General features: G+C 49.0%; 1 protein-coding gene across 1 annotated transcript in view; it reads right to left on the reverse strand.

Moving 5' to 3' along the window:
- Positions 1 to 3,893: 3,893 nt before the first annotated feature.
- amn (amnion associated transmembrane protein) overlaps positions 3,894 to 18,032 on the reverse strand; it is a 72,548-nt gene continuing 58,409 nt past the window's right edge. The window contains exons 10-14 of the mRNA XM_078407247.1: positions 17,594 to 17,676; positions 12,259 to 12,445; positions 7,173 to 7,341; positions 6,077 to 6,194; positions 3,894 to 4,010 (exon numbers count right to left, since the gene is read on the reverse strand). Of these exons, the coding sequence (XP_078263373.1) occupies positions 3,894 to 4,010; positions 6,077 to 6,194; positions 7,173 to 7,341; positions 12,259 to 12,445; positions 17,594 to 17,676 (674 nt within the window). The remainder of the gene's footprint in view (positions 4,011 to 6,076; positions 6,195 to 7,172; positions 7,342 to 12,258; positions 12,446 to 17,593; positions 17,677 to 18,032) is intronic.

The raw sequence follows: 18,032 nt of genomic DNA on the forward strand, positions 1-18,032 counted from the left end.
GATTGGTCCTGGGAGTCGAACCCTCAGATTGGCCAGCGAGGTCACGTGTGGGTGCGACCGTAGGGATTGGTTCAGGGAGTGAGACCGCTGATTGGACAGCGTCGTCACGTGTGGTTTTGGCGCCCAAAAACCAGTTGGGAGACTTCTTCGAAGTGAACAGTTAGAATTAATGGTTGTCTGTAATCTTGTTCAGTAAACTTTGTGATCGAATATTGCTGTCGCAATAAACTTCTTCAACAAAGAACGAGCCTCCAGACTCGCCATATTGGTGACCCCGACGTGATCCAGCCGATCATCTATCATGAGTGAACAAGACGCCTCGTCTTTGGCTCCTACGCCCAGCACACCGCAGCTAAGCGCGGTCAGCGTTCACCTTCCATCGTTTTGGGCACATCAACCACAATCTTGGTTTGTCCATGCCGAAGCCCAGTTTCACTTAAGAAACATCTCAACGGACGCGACAAAGTACTACTACCTCGTCAGCGCTCTACCGCCGGAGACGACCGCGCGGGTGATGCGGTTCATCGTCAACCCTCCCGCAGAAGACAAGTACGAGGCACTGAAGGTACTCTTGTTACGAACCTTCGGATTCAGTAGGCATGACCGAGCTAAGAGGCTTATGCACCTACCGGATCTCGGAGATCGGCTGCCGTCCGTTCTCATGGCTGAAATGTTAACGCTAGCAGGTAGAGTTGTGGGGCGGCACGGTAGCGCAGCGGTAGAGTTGCTGCTTTACAGCGAATGCAGCGCCAGAGACTCAGGTTCGATCCTGACTACGGGTGCTGCACTGTAAGGAGTTTGTACGTTCTCCCCGTGACCTGCGTGGGTTTACTCCGAGATCTTCGGTTTCCTCCCACACTCCAAAGACGTACAGGTATGTAGGTTAATTGGCTGGGTAAATGTAAAAATTGTCCCTAGTGGGTGTAGGATAGTGTTAATGTACGGGGATCACTGGGCGGCACGGACTTGGAGGGCCGAAAAGGCCTGTTTCCGGCTGTATATATATGATATGATATGATATGATATGTGAACACACGGAGTGCCTTATGTTCGAGCAGGCATTCCGAGAGAAGCTTCCCAAAGATGTCAAACTTATGCTCACGGATTGTACATAGTACATCCTTTCACATCTGATTTATATAATGGTCTCAAACAGAAACGTCTGAAGAAGAGTCTCGACCCAAAAAGTCACCCATACCTTCTCTCCAGAGAGGCTGCCTGTCCCGCTGAGTTACTCCAGCATTTTGTGTCTATCTTTGATTTATATAAAGCATTTCACAGAAAGCAAAGGCAATGCATTCGTTTTGCAAGCGTTGATTATGGAAAAATACTCCTTGTTCAACAAGGCAGCAATTGAGAGTCAGGAAGGTGAAAATCCTATGAGGTTAGTGAAAGAAAGACGTACATTGATGCAGTCCGTTTCAAAACCTTGCGGCATCTAAATTGTAGAAACAAAGAACTGCAGATGCTGGTTAATACACAAAAGACAGAATGCTGGAGTAACTCAGCGGGTCAGGCAGTATCTCTGGAGAACATGGATAGGTGACGTTTCACAGAGTGCTGGAGTAACTCAGCGGGTCAGGCAGTATCTGTGAGAAAGAAGAATAGGTGACATTTCAGCGAGGCACCCCACAATCAGTCTGAAGAAGGGAACGTCACCACTTCATTGAAACAAAAGCTTTTCCCTGTACCTCGCTCGGTACACGTGACATTAAACTAAACTCAACTCAACATCACAACAAACTCTACTATTTATTGACGGATTACCATCACATTGCTTTTCATGAGATGTGTTTGGGTGCAGAGCTGGTGCAAGTTCTGCCTTACGGCAATAATTGTGCGTAAAAAAGTATTAAATGGCTGGCCTGAGATTGTAAAAGGAACTGTAGCTTTGTCTTTATTTACATTGTATGGGTTTGGTTCAGTTATCCATAGATGTTTGTGCAAAGCCACTCCTTTAAGTTGTCACGGGACTGCAACACAGTCCGTTTCACGATACTGAAACGTCAACAATCCACATTCCCCAGCACTCTGTGAAACGTCACCTATCCATGTTCTCCAGAGATGCTGCCTGACCCGCTGAGTTACTCCAGCACTCTGTGGAACGTCACCTATCCATGTTCTCCACAGATGATGCCTGACCCGCTGAGTTACTCCAGCACTCTGTGAAACGTCACCTATCCATGTTCTCCAGAGATGCTGCCTGACCCGCTGAGTTACTCCCGCACTGTGTCCTTTAACATCTAAATTGTGTCTATTAACTCTTCTGGGGAGTTCCTTTGAATATTTTATTTAACTAAAGACAATACACAGATGCAAGTTATTACCAATGGACCACTTTTGAACTAAAGTCACAGTTGCAATTTAGACGTGAAATTATGACAACCATCCTTGAAATATCAAGCTCCTCAAGTCAGCAGATGTCAGCAACTTAATTGAGGGATGAACATTATCGGGAACATTGTTAAGTGATGCCGCTCCACCACAACCGTGACCTTGAATAATCCCGCACGATTCTGTATCCACACCTCCATGTGTTGACAGGGACCACTTTGTACAAAATGTGTCACAAAATGGGACATGCATTGTCTGAAGAAAGGTCCCGACCCAAAGGTCACCTATCTATGTTCTCCAGAGATGCTATAGGGAGAGGTTTAGTAGGCTGTGTCTATTCCATGGAGCGCAGGAGGATGAGGGGAGATCTTATAGAGGTGTACAAAATCATGAGAGGAATAGATCGAGTAGATGCACAGAGTCTTTTGCCCAGAGTAGGGGAATCGAGGACCAGAGGACATATGTTCAAGGTGAAGGGGAAAAGATTTAATAGGAATCCGAGGGGTAACCTTTTCACACAGAGGGTGGTGGGTGTATGGAACAAGCTGCCAGAGGAGGTTGTTAAGGCTGGGACTATCCCATCGTTTAAGAAACAGTTGGACAGGTATATGGATAGGACAGGTTTGGAGGGATATGGACCAAGTGCAGGCAAGTGAGACTAGTGTAGCTGGGACATTGTTGGCCAGTGCGGGTGAGTTGGGCCGAAGAGCTTGTTTCCACACTGTATCACTCTGTGACTCTATGAAGGGCCTGTTTCCACACTGTATCACTCTGTGACTCTATGAAGGGCCTGTTTCCACACTGTATCACTCTGTGACTCTATGAAGGGCCTGTTTCCACACTGTATCACTCTGTGACTCTATGAAGGGCCTGTTTCCACGCTGTATCACTATGACTCTATGGCTGCAGTCTGACCTGCTGAGTTACTCCAGCACTTTGTGTTCTTTTATGCATTAACCAGCATCTGCAATTCCTTGCTTCTACCCGGTTGTATGACTGTGCTGGATAGGTCTGCTGTAAGCTGGACTAACATAGAAAATACACCTTTATTCCCTCAATCTTTGTCAACATGTCTTGCAGCAGGACAGCACAATGTTGCATCGGTAGAGTTGCTGCCTTACAGCATTTACAGCGGCAGAGACCCGGGTTCCATCCTGACTTCGGGTGCTGTCTGTACGGAGTTTGTACCTTCTCCCCGTGACCGCACGCATTTAATCCGGGTGCTCCGGGTTCCTCCCATATTCCAAAGACGAGCGGGTTTGTAGGTTAATTGGTTTCTGTAAATTGGCCCAAGTATGTGGGATAGTGTTAGTGTGCTGGGGATCGCTGGTCAGCACGGGCCCGATGGGCCGAAGGGCCTGTTTCCACGCTGTGGTTCTAAAGTAAACTAAACCTGACACAGCTTTAATTGAGACGTCTGAGAATGAAAATCACAGCAACTACTCTCTCAGCACACTTATCATTTACAAGAAAAAACATCATATGATTGGTCCACAAATTACTCCTAGGTTACATTGCTTTCGATAACATTAAAAATTAATACAACGATGTGTAAGATTTTAACATTCTTGCTCTCCAAAGCCAGGTGGATCAAACAGCACATTGGTGGTATCAGTCCCTAGTCGGCTTGGAACGATGTTAATTGCATCTTCGCCTGTGAATGGTCTGCATAAATCCTACAAAGAAAGAGGACCTGAATTACAATATACACCTGGCCATCAGCAGATCTGGCTGCATGTGCTTCAATCTCATTGCTGCCAAATTGTGTATCAGATGATTAAAGTTGGCACTTCTGACCTTGCTCCCTAGGTTCACCTGCCTTACTCCAGTCAGTGAAGATAGACACAAAATGCTGGAGTAACTCAGGCAGGAATGGGTTCAGTTTGAAGAAGGGTCTCGACCTGAAACGTCACCCATTCCTTCTATCCAGAGATGTTGCCTGACCCGCTGAGTTACTCCAGCACTTTGTGCCTCTCTTGGGTGTAGACCAGCATCTGCAGTTCCTTCCTACTCAGTACCAGAGGGCACAGCCACAGAATAAAAGGACCTACCTTTGGAAAGGAGATGAGGAGGAATTTCTTTAGTCAGAGGGTGGTAAATCTGTGGAACAGAAGGCCACAGAAGGCTGGGGGAAAGTCGTTGGGTATTTGTAAAGTGGAGATTGTTAGGTTCTTGGTGGTAAGGGTGTCAAAGGCAGGAGGATGGTGTTGAGCGGGAGAGATAGATCAGCCATGATTGAATCAGCCATGATTGAATAGACGCGATGGGCCGAATGGCCTAATTCTGCTCCTATGACTTCTGGACACACTAAGTGGTGCTGATCTATTATGTATTATCATACATATCATATTATCATTATCTTTGGGAATAAAGTACATGGCAACTCCATACATTCACAAATCAGTGAGAACCAAGTTTTAACCTGATGAAATGATGCAAAGCAGCCCATCCCACTGGAGTGAGCACTTCCAATGCACAAGCCTCTTGTTCTCTAGGCATTTAGCAAATCACATGGTCTTTATCAAATGGCCTCCCCTTTATTCTTAGACTGTGGCCCTTGGTTCTGGACTCCCCCAACATTGGGAACATTTTCCCTGCATCTAGCTTGTCCAGTCCTTTTATAATTTTATACGTTTCCATAAGAGTTGTATATGTTTCTATAAGAATATTATACGTTTCTTTAAGAATATTATATGTTTCTGTAAGAATTTTACACATTTCTGTAAGAAATTTATACGTTTCTATAAGAATTTTATATGTTTCTATAAGAATTTTATACGTTTCTATAAGAATTTTACACGTTTCTATAAGATACATTGATAGGAATTCCGACATTCCCCTGACTCAGTCTGAAGAAGGATCTCGACCCGAAACATCACCTATTCCTTTTGTCCAGAGATGCTGCCTGACCCATTGAGTTAGTACAGCTTTTTGTGTGTACATTGATAGGAATGTTATTGATCGAGAGGGATATGGGTCAAGCATGGGCAAATGGGACTATCTTAGGAGGAGCATCTTGATCAGCATGGAGGAGTTGGGTGGAACTCGATGTTTCCATGCCAGATGTAGCAATAGACAATAGGTGCAGGAGTAGGCCATTCGGCCCTTCAAGCTAGCACCGCCATTCAATGTGATCACGGCTGATCATTCTCAATCAGTACCCCGTTCCTGCCTTCTCCCCATACCCCCTGACTCCGCTATCCTTAAGAGCTCTATCTAGCTCTCTCTTGAATGCATTCAGAGAATTGGCCTCCACTGCCTTCTGAGGCAGAGAATTCTACAGATTTAAAACTCTCTGACTGAAAAAGTTTTTTCTCATCTCCGTTCTAAATGGCCTACCCCTTATTCTTAAACTGTGGCCCCTGGTTCTGGACTCCCCCAACATTGGGAACATGTTTCCTGCCTCTAACGTGTCCAACCCCTTAATAATCTTATACGTTTCGATAAGATCCCCTCTCATCCTTTTAAATTCCAGTGTATACAAGCCTAGTCGCTCCAGTCTTTCAACATATGACAGTCCCGCCATTCTGGGAATTAACCTAGTGAACCTACGCTGCACGCCCTCAATAGCAAGAATATCCTTCCTCAAATTTGGAGACCAAAACTGCCGACGGGCAAGGACCTGTTTCCATGCTGTGTGACTGTGATTCTATCACTCGATATCTCCAGGTGTTCATCTCATACAAAAACCCTTGCTGAATTCCTGACCTGCAAAGGGAAGGGAGCAGGTTTTAATACTTACGAGTGACAGGTTCACTTGTGGATCAAACACTGGATTGGTGAATCCTCTGTCCACATTATCTGCAGTGGAACAGTTAAAGTCATTCTTGAGACTGACAAAAGCCGATGGGATTCTGACTCTGTAAAAGATTCAAGATTCAAGATTCAGTTTATTGTCACATGTACCAATTAAGGTGCAGTGAAATTTGAGTTACCATTCATGGAAAGAGATTACTCGTCATTACTTAATAATAGTCCCTGGCCTTACCTGTTTCTGTGTTACTAATCCCAGTCAATGGAACTTGCGTACCTCGTGACTGCTCTCAGGAAGGTTAGGGCAGCACAGTGGCTCAGCAGTCGGTGGTCTTGTTGCCTGACAGACGCCCGAGACCCGGGTTCCATCATGCCTGATCTCTCTCTCTTTCCTAACCCCATTCTCCTGCCTCCCCTGACACCCGCACTAATCAAGAATTGATCGATCTCTGCCTTCCAAATATCCACTGACGGCCTCCACTGCCTTCTGTGGCAATAATTTCACAGATTCACTGCCCTCTCACCAAAGAAATTCCTTCTCATCTCTTTCCTAAAGGAACGTCCTTTAATTCTGAGGGTATGACCTCTAGTCCTAGACTCTCCCACCAGTGGAAACATCCTCTCCACATCCAAGCCTTATTCCCTGCATATCATTGTGCCTAAACAAACTATAATAGTGCAGAGACAAACATAATGCCCCCATCTCTGTAGTTGGGAGCTATTGGCTGCCTGGTTTCAGCCTGAGCTTTGGAAAACTACAAGCTCTCCACGACCTTCTACATTCATCTGAGACAGACACGAAATGCTGGAGTAACTCAGCGGGACAGGCAGCATCTCTGGAGAACATGGATAGGTGACGTTTCACAGAGTGCTGGAGTAACTCAGCGGGACAGGCAGCATCTCTGGAGAGAAGGAATGGGGTGATGTTTCACAGAGTGCTGGAGTAACTCAGCGGGTCAGGCAGCATCTCTGGAGAACATGGATAGGTGACGTTTCACAGAGTGCTGGAGTAACTCAGCGGGTCAGGCAGCATCTTTGGAGAGAAGGAATGGGAGACGTTTCAGGTCGAGATGCTTCTTCTTCACCTGATTCTTGCTGAAATGAAGGCGGCGACCAGACTTGCAGTGACCGAGGCAGCAAGGAGAACGCCCAGCACAATCCCAGCCACTGTTCCCACGCCGACATTTCCTCCCACTGGCTCTTCAACACTGGTGCTCATCTGGACTTCAGCACCCACAATGCCAAACACATCACCTGCAGGCACAGCATGGTTGCACATCATTACATTACGTCAAAATATAGAAACATCATTACATCACGTCAAAATATAGAAACAAAGAACTTCACATGCTGGGTTACAACAAAGATGGACACAGAGTGCTAGAGTAACTCTGTGGGTCAATAGACAATAGACAATAGGTGCAGGAGTAGTCCATTCGGCCCTTCGAGCCAGCACCGCCATTCAATGTGATCATGGTTGATCATTCACAATCAGTATCCCGTTCCTGCCTTCTCCCCATACCCCCTGACTCCGCTATCTTTAAGAGCTCTATCTGACTCTCTCTAGAAAGCATCCAGAGAATTGGCCTCCACTGCCTTCTGAGGCATAGAATTCTACAGATTTAAAACTCTCTGACTGAAAAGGTTTTCCTCATCTCCGTTCGAAATGGCCTACCCCTTATTCTTAAACTGTGGCCCCTGGTTCTGGACTCCCCCAACATTGGGAACATGTTTCCTGCCTCTAATGTGTCCAATCCCTTAATAATCTTATATGTTTCAATAAGATCCCCTCTCATCCTTCTAAATTCCAGCATATACAAGCCTAGTCGCTCCAGTCTTTCAACATATGACAGTCCCGCCATTCCGGGAATTAACCCAGTGAACCTACGCTGCACGCCCTCAATAGCAAGAATATCCTTCCTCAAATTTGGAGACCAAAACTGCACACAGTATTCCAGGTGCGGTCTCACTAGGGCCCTGTACAACTGCAGAAGGACCTCTTTGCTCCTATGCTCAACTCCTCTTGTCATGAAGGCCAACATTCCATTGGCTTTCTTCACTGCCTGCTGTACCTGCATGCTTCCTTTCAGTGACTGATGCACTAGGACACCCAGATCTCGTTGTATTTCCCCATTTCCTAACTTGACACCATTCAGATAATAATCTGCCTTTCTGTTCTTTCCACCAAAGTGGATAACCTCACACTTATCCACATTAAACTGCATCTGCCATGCATCCGCCCACTCACACAACCTGTCCAAGTCACTCTGCATCCTCATAGCATCCTCCTCACAGTTCACACTGCCACCCAGCTTTGTGCCATCCGCAAATTTGCTAATGTTACTTTTAATCCCTTCATTTAAGCCATTAATGTATATTGTAAATAGCTGCGGTCCCAGCACCGAGCCTTGCGGTACCCCACTAGTCACTGCCTGCCATTCTGAAAGGGACCCGTTAATCCCTACTCTTAGTTTCCTGTCTGCCAACCAATTCTCTATCCATGTCAGCATCCTACCCCCAATACCATGTGCTCTAATCTTGCCCACTAATCTCCTATGTGAGACCTTATCAAAGGCTTTCTGAAAGTCCAGGTACACCACATCCACTGGCTCTCCCTTGTCCATTTTCCTAGTTACATCCTCAAAAGATTCCAGAAGATTAGTCAAGCATGATTTCCCCTTTCGTAAATCTATGCTGACTCGGAACGATCCTGTTACTGCTATCCAAATGCTCTGCAATTTCTTCCTTTATAATTGACTCCAGCATCTTCCCCACCACTGATATCAGGCTAACTAGTCTATAATTCCCCGTTTTCTCTCTCCCTCCTTTCTTAAAAAGTGCGATAACATTAGCTACCCTCCAATCCACAGGAACTGATCCTGAATCTATAGAACATTGGAAAATGATCACCAATGCGTCCATGATTTCATGAGCCACCTCCTTAAATACCCTGGGATGCAGAACATCAGGCCCTGGGGATTTATCAGCCTTCAGTTCCATCAGTCTACCCAACACTATTTCCTGCCTATTGTGAATTTCCTTCAGTTCCTCCGTCACCCTAGGACCTCTGACCACTAGAACTTCTGGGAGATTGTTGGTGTCTTCCTTAGTGAAGACAGGTCCAAAGTACCCGTTCAACTCGTCTGCCATTTCCTTGTTCCCCATAATACATTCACCTGCTTCTGTCTTCAAGGGACCCATATTTGTCTTAACTATTTTTTCCCTCTTCACGTACCTTAAGAAGCTTTTACTAACCTCCTTTATATTCTTGGCTAGCTTACCTTCGTACCTCATCTTTTCTCCCCATATTGCCTTTTTAGTTATTTTCTGTTGTTCTTTAAAAAATTTCCAATCCTCTGGCTTCCCGCTCTTCTTCGCTATTTTATACCTCCTCTCTTTTAGTTTTATACTGTCCTTGACTTCCCTTGTCAGCCACGGTCGCCTCCTTCTCCCCTTAGAATCTTTGTTCCTCTTTGGAATGAACTGATCCTGCACCTTCTGTATTATTCCCAGAAATACCTGCCATTATTGTTCCACCGTCTTCCCTGCTGGGGTCTCTTTCCAGTCAACTCTGGCCAGCTCCTCCCTCATGCCTCCACAGTTCCTTTTGTTCAACTGCAATACTGACACTTCCGATTTTCCCTTCTCCCTCTCAAATTGTAGATTAAAACTGATCATATTATGATCACTACCTCCTAATGGCTCCTTTACCTTGAGTTCCCTTATCAAATCCATGACTCAGCGGGTCAGGCAGCATCTCCGGAGAACATGGATAGGTGATGTTTCAGAGTGCTGGAGTAACTCAGCGGGTCAGGCAGCATCTCCGGAGAACATGGATAGTTGACATTTCGAGTTAAGACCCTTGTCTGAAGAAGAGTCCCAACCTGAAACGTCACCTATCTTTTTTCTCCAGCGATGCGGCCTGGTTTAGTTTAGTTTATTGTCACATGTACCGAGGTACAGTGAAATGCCTTTGTTGCGTGCTATCCTGTCAAAAGAAAGACGATGTTGAGGGTATGAAGAACATCCGAGATGTCCTCATTCTTAAGGGAACGGGGGTTCCCCTCTCCCATCATAGATGAGGCCCTCACTTGTGTCTCCTCGGTACCCCGCAGCTCCACTCTTGCTCCCCCCTCCCCCTAGTCACAACAGAGACAGAGTCCCCCTAGTCAATGGACAATAGACAATAGACAATAGGTGCAGGAGGAGGCCATTCGGCCCTTCGAGCCAGCACCGCCATTCAATGTGATCAAGGCTGATCATTCTCAATCAGTACCCCGTTCCTGCCTTCTCCCCATACCCCCTGACTCCGTTATCCTTAAGAGCTCTATCCAGCTCTCTCTTGAATGCATTCAGAGAATTGGCCTCCACTGCCTTCTGAGGCAGAGAATTCCACAGATTCACAACTCTCTGACTGAAAAAGTTTTTCCTCATCTCAGTTCTAAATGACCTACTCCTTATTCTTAAACTGTGGCCCCTTGTTCTGGACTCCCCCAACATTGGGAAATGTTTCCTGCCTCTAACGTGTTCAACCCCTTAATAATCTTATACGTTTCGATAAGATCTCCTCTCATCCTTCTAAATTCCAGTGTATACAAGCCTAGTCGCTCCAGTCTTTCAACATATGATAGTCCCGCCATTCCGAGAACTAACCTAGTAAACCTACGCTGCACGCCCTCAATAGCAAGAATATCCTTCCTCAAATTTGGAGACCAAAACTGCACACAGTACTCCAGGTGCGGTCTCACTAGGACCCTGTACAACTGCAGAAGGACCTCTTTGCTCCTATACTCAACTCCTCTTGTTATGAAGGCCAACATTCCATTGGCTTTCTTCACTGCCTGCTGTACCTGCATGCTTCCTTTCAGTGACTGATGCACTAGGACACCCAGATCTCGTTGTACGTCCCCTGTTCCTAACTTGACACCATTCAGATAATACTCTGCCTTCCTATTCTTACCACCAAAGTGGATAACCTCACACTTATCCACATTAAACTGCATCTGCCACTCACACAACCTGTCCAAGTCACCCTGCAACCTCATAGCATCTTCCTCACAGTTCACACTACCACCCAGCTTTGTATCAACTGCAAATTTGCTAATGGTACTTTTAATCCCTTCATCCAAGTCATTAATGTATATTGTAAATAGCTTCGGTCCCAGCACCGAGCCTTGCGGTACCCCACTAGTTACTGCCTGCCACTCTGAAAGGGACCCATTTATCCCCACTCTTTGCTTTCTGTCTGTCAACCAATTTTCTAGTTGGCTGGTGCGGGCGAGTTGGGCCAAAGGGCCTGTTTCCACACTGTATCACTCTATAACGCTATGATTAAATGTTAAATGCAACTCTACTGACAGATGGGCCTCTGGGCTGGAGATATGAAGCTTCATTTGTTGACTTTACCACCAATTTCACACAACCATGACAGGCAAAAGGGAGTGAATGCAGAGATGAAATCTTAAAGTACGAATGTAGTGTGATGATGGCAAAGCAGCAAACAGCCAATCATAACTTGCCTTAGAATTTAGAGATACAGCGTGGAAACATGCCCTTCAGCAATCCCCAGTACACTCGTACTATCCTACACACTAGGGATAATTTACAATTTTTACTGAAGCCAATTAACCTACAAACCTGCACGTCTTTGGATTATGGGAGGAAACTGGAACACTCAGGAAAAACTTACATGGTCACTGGGAGAATGTACAGACTAGGGTTGCCAACTTTCTCACTCCCAAATAAGGGACAAAAGGTGACATCACTGCCCTGCCCCAGCCAGCGGCCACGTGCTCCCGCTCCTCCAATGGCGGCCTCCCAGGCCAGGAGGCGGGTTGCTACGCAACCTCCATTAGGAGGATTCCAGGCATCCGGGCCTACATGGTCCGGGCCTACAGCGGCCCCCGAGCCTACAATGTCCGGGCCTATAGTGGCCCCTGGACCTACAGTGTCTGGGCCTACACTGTCAAGGCCTGCTGTGTCCGGGCCTACAGTGTCCGGGCCTACAGTGTCCGGGCCTACAGCGGCCCCCGGGCCTAATACGGAACAAGGGCGATCCCGTACGGGACAAACCAATTTAGCCAAATATATGGGATGTCCTGGCTAATACGGGACAGTTGGCAACCCTACATAGTGTTGTTATAAAGGACTGCAGCAGAGTTCGAGAGCTACCTTGCCGGGCGATGTCAGCCACGATGTCTTCTGCCAGGCGAGCAGCAGATGTCCCTGTTGCCCCGCTGGAGGCCCCATCAATTAACACGATCTGGATGCAGGCAAGTGCATCGCTGGACAGAGCTGCCCTGGAAACATGCTCTGTGTGCACTTTTGTCAGGGATATCCGCACATCTTTGTAGTCATCCTGTATCAATGGAAAGCATCAACTCCCTTGTCGCTAGTTTCTCCAATGTGGCACAGAATCTCCAGCTACTTTGTACAGAATTATTGATAGAAAACATAGAAAATAGGTGCAGGAGGAGGCCATTTGGCCCTTCGAGCCAGCACCGCCATTCATTGTGATCATCCACAATCAGTAACCTGTGCCTGCCTTCTCCTTAAATCCCTTGATTCCGCTAGCCCCTAGAGCTCTATCTAACTCTCTTTTAAATTCATCCAGTGAATTGGCCTCCACTGCCCTCTGTGGCAGAGAATTCCACAAACTCATAACTCTCCGGGTGACAAAGTTTTTTTCTCATCTCAGTTTTAAAATCTAAGTAAACAGATGCCGAGAGAGAATCCGGGGGAAATCAGGGAAAACCTGCTGAGATTTCAGTTCCTGCACCTTGTGTGGATTCAGGTTAAACATTGAATAAACATCCAGGTGGGACATGGAACATGGAGGTGGGACGTGGGACACGGAGGTCGGAAGTGGAACATGGAGATGGGACGTGGAACATGGAGGTGGGACGTGAGACGTGGAACATGGAGGTGGAACGTGGAACATGGAGGTGGAACATGGAGGTGGGACGTGGAACATGGAGGTGGGATTTGGAACATGAAAGTGGGACATGGAGGTGCGACGTGGAACATGGACGTGAAACATGGAGGTGGAACATGAAGGTGGAACATGAAGGTGGAACATGGAGGTGGGACTTGGGATACGGAGGTGGGACTTGGGACAAGGAGGTCGGACGTGGAACATGGAGGTGGGACATGGAGGTGGGACGTGGAACATAGAGGTGGGACATGGAGGTGGGTCGTGGAACATGGAGGTGGGACATGGAACCTGGAGGTGGGACATGGAGGTGGGACGTGGAGGTGGGTCGTGGAACATGGAGGTGGGACATGGAACCTGGAGGTGTGACATCGTGGTGAGTCATGGAGGTGGGTCGTGGAACATGGAGGTGGGACATGGAGGTGGGACATGGAACCTGGAGGTGGGACATGGAGGTGGGACATGGAGGTGGGACGTGGAGGTGGGACGTGGAACATGGAGGTGGGACATGGAGGTGGGACGTGGAACATGGAGGTGGGACGTGGAACATGGAAGTGGGACGTGGAGGTGGGACTTGGAACATGGAGGTGGGACATGGAGGTGGGACGTGGAGGTGGGACGTGGAACATGGAGGTGGGACGTGGAACATGGAAGTGGGACGTGGAACATGGAGGTGGGACGTGGAACATGGAGGTGGGACGTGGAACATGGAGGTGAGACGTGGAACATGGAGGTGGGACGTGGAACATGGAGGTGGGACGTGGAACATGGAGGTGGGACGTGGAACATGGAGGTGGAACGTGGAGGTGGGACGTGGAACATGGAGGTGGGACATGGAGGTGGGACGTGGAACATGGAGGTGGGACATGGAACATGGAGGTGAGACGTGGAACATGGAGGTGGGACATGGAGGTGGGACATGGAGGTGGGACGTGGAACATGGAGGTGGGACGTGGAACATGGAGGTGGGACGTGGAACATGGAGGTGGAACTTGGAACATGGAGGTGGGACGTGGAACATGGAGGTGGGACATGGAGGTGGGACGTGGAACATGGAGGTGGGACTTGGAACATGGAGGTGGGACATGGAACGTGGAGGTGGGACGTGGAACATGGAGGTGGGACGTGGAACATGGAGGTGGGACGTGGAACATGGAGGTGAGACGTGGAACATGGAGGTGGGACGTGGAACATGGAGGTGGGACGTGGAACATGGAGGTGGGACGTGGAACATGGAGGTGGAACGTGGAGGTGGGACGTGGAACATGGAGGTGGGACATGGAGGTGGGACGTGGAACATGGAGGTGGGACATGGAACATGGAGGTGAGACGTGGAACATGGAGGTGGGACATGGAGGTGGGACATGGAGGTGGGACGTGGAACATGGAGGTGGGACGTGGAACATGGAGGTGGGACGTGGAACATGGAGGTGGGACTTGGAACATGGAGGTGGGACGTGGAACATGGAGGTGGGACATGGAGGTGGGACGTGGAACATGGAGGTGGGACTTGGAACATGGAGGTGGGACATGGAACATGGAAGTGGGACATGGAACATGGAGGTGGGACGTGGAGGTGGGACGTGGAACATGGAAGTGGGACGTGGAGGTGGGACGTGGAACATGGAAGTGGGACGTGGAGGTGGGATGTGGAGGTGGGACTTGGAACATGGAGGTGGAACATGGAGGTGGGACTTGGAACATGGAAGTGGAACATGGAGGTGGGATGTGGAACATGGAGGTGGGAAGTGGAACATGGAGGTGGGATGTGGAACATGGAGGTGGGACTTGGAACATGGAGGTGGGATGTGGAGGTGGGATGTGGAACATGGAGGTGGGACTTGGAACATGGAAGTGGAACATGGAGGTGGACGTGGAACATGGAGGTGGGACGTGGAACATGGAGGTGGGAAGTGGAACATGGAGGTGGGACGTGGAACATGGAGGTGGGACATGGAGGTGGGATGTGGAACATGGAGGTGGGACATGGAACATGGAGGTGAGACGTGGAACATGGAGGTGGGACATGGAGGTGGGACGTGGAACATGGAGGTGGGACGTGGAACATGGAGGTGGGACGTGGAACATGGAGGTGAGACGTGGAACATGGAGGTGGGACGTGGAGGTGGGACATGGGGGTGGGACGTGGAAGTGGGACATGGAACGTGGAGGTGGGACGTGGAACATGGAGGTGGGACGTGGAGGTGGGACGTGGAACATGGAGGTGGGACATGGAGGTGGGACGTGGAACATGGAGGGTGGGACATGGAACATGGAGGTGAGACGTGGAACATGGAGGTGGGACATGGAGGTGGGACGTGGAATATGGAGGTGGAACGTGGAGGTGGGACATGGGGGTGGGACATGGAATATGGAGGTGGGACATGGAGGTGGGACGTGGAACATGGAGGTGGGACATGGAACATGGAGGTGGGACGTGGAACATGGAGGTGGGACATGGAGGCGGGATGTGGAACATGGAGGTGGGACGTGGAACATGGAGGTGGGACGTGGAGGTGGGATGTGGAGGTGGGACTTGGAACATGGAGGTGGAACATGGAGGTGGGATGTGGAACATGGAGGTGGGACTTGGAACATGGAGGTGGAACATGGAGGTGGGATGTGGAACATGGAGGTGGGACTTGGAACATGGAAGTGGAACATGGAGATGGGACGTGGAACATGGAGGTGCAACATGGAGGTGGGACGTGGAACATGGAGGTGCAACATGGAGGTGGGACGTGGAACATGGAGGTGGGACTTGGAACATGGAGGTGGGACGTGGAGGTGGGATGTGGAACATGGAGGTGGGACTTGGAACGTGGAAGTGGGACATGGAACGTGGAGGTGGGACGTGGAACATGGAGGTGGGACGTGGAACATGGAGGTGGGACGTGGAACATGGAGGTGAGACGTGGAACATGGAGGTGGGACGTGGAACATGGAGGTGGGACGTGGAACATGGAGGTGGGACGTGGAACATGGAGGTGGAACGTGGAGGTGGGACGTGGAACATGGAGGTGGGACATGGAGGTGGGACGTGGAACATGGAGGTGGGACATGGAACATGGAGGTGAGACGTGGAACATGGAGGTGGGACATGGAGGTGGGACATGGAGGTGGGACGTGGAACATGGAGGTGGGACGTGGAACATGGAGGTGGGACGTGGAACATGGAGGTGGGACTTGGAACATGGAGGTGGGACGTGGAACATGGAGGTGGGACATGGAGGTGGGACGTGGAACATGGAGGTGGGACTTGGAACATGGAGGTGGGACATGGAACATGGAAGTGGGACATGGAACATGGAGGTGGGACGTGGAGGTGGGACGTGGAACATGGAAGTGGGACGTGGAGGTGGGACGTGGAACATGGAAGTGGGACGTGGAGGTGGGATGTGGAGGTGGGACTTGGAACATGGAGGTGGAACATGGAGGTGGGACTTGGAACATGGAAGTGGAACATGGAGGTGGGATGTGGAACATGGAGGTGGGAAGTGGAACATGGAGGTGGGATGTGGAACATGGAGGTGGGACTTGGAACATGGAGGTGGGATGTGGAGGTGGGATGTGGAACATGGAGGTGGGACTTGGAACATGGAAGTGGAACATGGAGGTGGACGTGGAACATGGAGGTGGGACGTGGAACATGGAGGTGGGAAGTGGAACATGGAGGTGGGACGTGGAACATGGAGGTGGGACATGGAGGTGGGATGTGGAACATGGAGGTGGGACGTGGAACATGGAGGTGGGATGTGGAACATGGAGGTGGGACGTGGAACATGGAGATGGGACGTGGAACATGGAGGTGGGACTTGGAACATGGAAGTGGAACATGGAGGTGGGACGTGGAACATGGAGGTGGGACATGGAGGTGGGACTTGGAACATGGAGATGGGACGTGGAGGTGGGATGTGGAACATGGAGGTGGGACTTGGAACATGGAAGTGGAACATGGAGGTGGACGTGGAACATGGAGGTGGGACGTGGAACATGGAGGTGGGACGTGGAACATGGAAGTGGAACATGAAGGTGGGATGTGGAGGTGGGACGTGGAACATGGAGGTGGGACGTGGAACATGGACGTGGAACATGGATGTGGGACGTGGAACATGAGTTTGTACGTTCTCCCCGTGACCGCGAGGGTTTCTTCCGGGTGCTCCGGTTTCCTCCCACACTCCAAAGACGAGCAGGTTTGTAGGTTAATTCGGCTTCTGTAGATTGTAAATTATTCCTGGTGTACAGGATGTTGCTGGTGTACGGGGTGATCGCTGAGGATTGAGTGGGCCGAAGGGCCTGTTTCCATGCTGTACCTCTAAAGTCAAGGTTTGGTTGCACCTTTGGAAGCACTGGGGAACAGAGGGATATCAGTGGTCATGTTGAGTGGTGTGAAGATCGCAACACTGGAAGGCAAGGTGATTAAGATGCCATGATCTGCAAGGCATAGGCCTTATTCTGTCCATGTGCCAATCACTGCACGGTCACAAATATGGAACAACAAAGAAAAGCAAAGCATTGCAAATTATTTGGTTGCCAATAACTTGCCAAAAGATATGAAACGCTGAAAACACATACCAAGCCAAGGAATGAATTGATGAGCCGCTCTTTGTATAATTCCAGGTTGAATTTTTGGTCATATTTTAAATAAATAATGGCACCTGTAATCAAGGGGACAGCAATATGTTCTATTGTTCAAGACTTTTGGAAAAATAGAAACATGCTATAATATTCCTTATTCTGTGGTAACATGTATGAGTACATGTATGTATATGTACGATCTGAAGAAGGGTCTCGGCACGAAACGTCACCCATTCCTTCTCTCCAGAGATGCTGCCTGACCCGCTGAGGTACTCCAGCATTTTGTGTCTACCTTTGATTAAACCAGCATCTGCATTTATTTCCTGCACATATTGTTAATGTGTGGTGAGCATTTGATGAAGACGTACAGTCAACAGATGACGGCCGTTTGACGACACTGGGCCTGTACTCGCTGGAGTTTAGAAGGATGAGGGTG

The sequence above is a fragment of the Rhinoraja longicauda genome, chromosome 10 (genome assembly GCF_053455715.1).
Source record: "Rhinoraja longicauda isolate Sanriku21f chromosome 10, sRhiLon1.1, whole genome shotgun sequence".
NCBI classification, from domain to species: domain Eukaryota; kingdom Metazoa; phylum Chordata; class Chondrichthyes; order Rajiformes; family Arhynchobatidae; genus Rhinoraja; species Rhinoraja longicauda.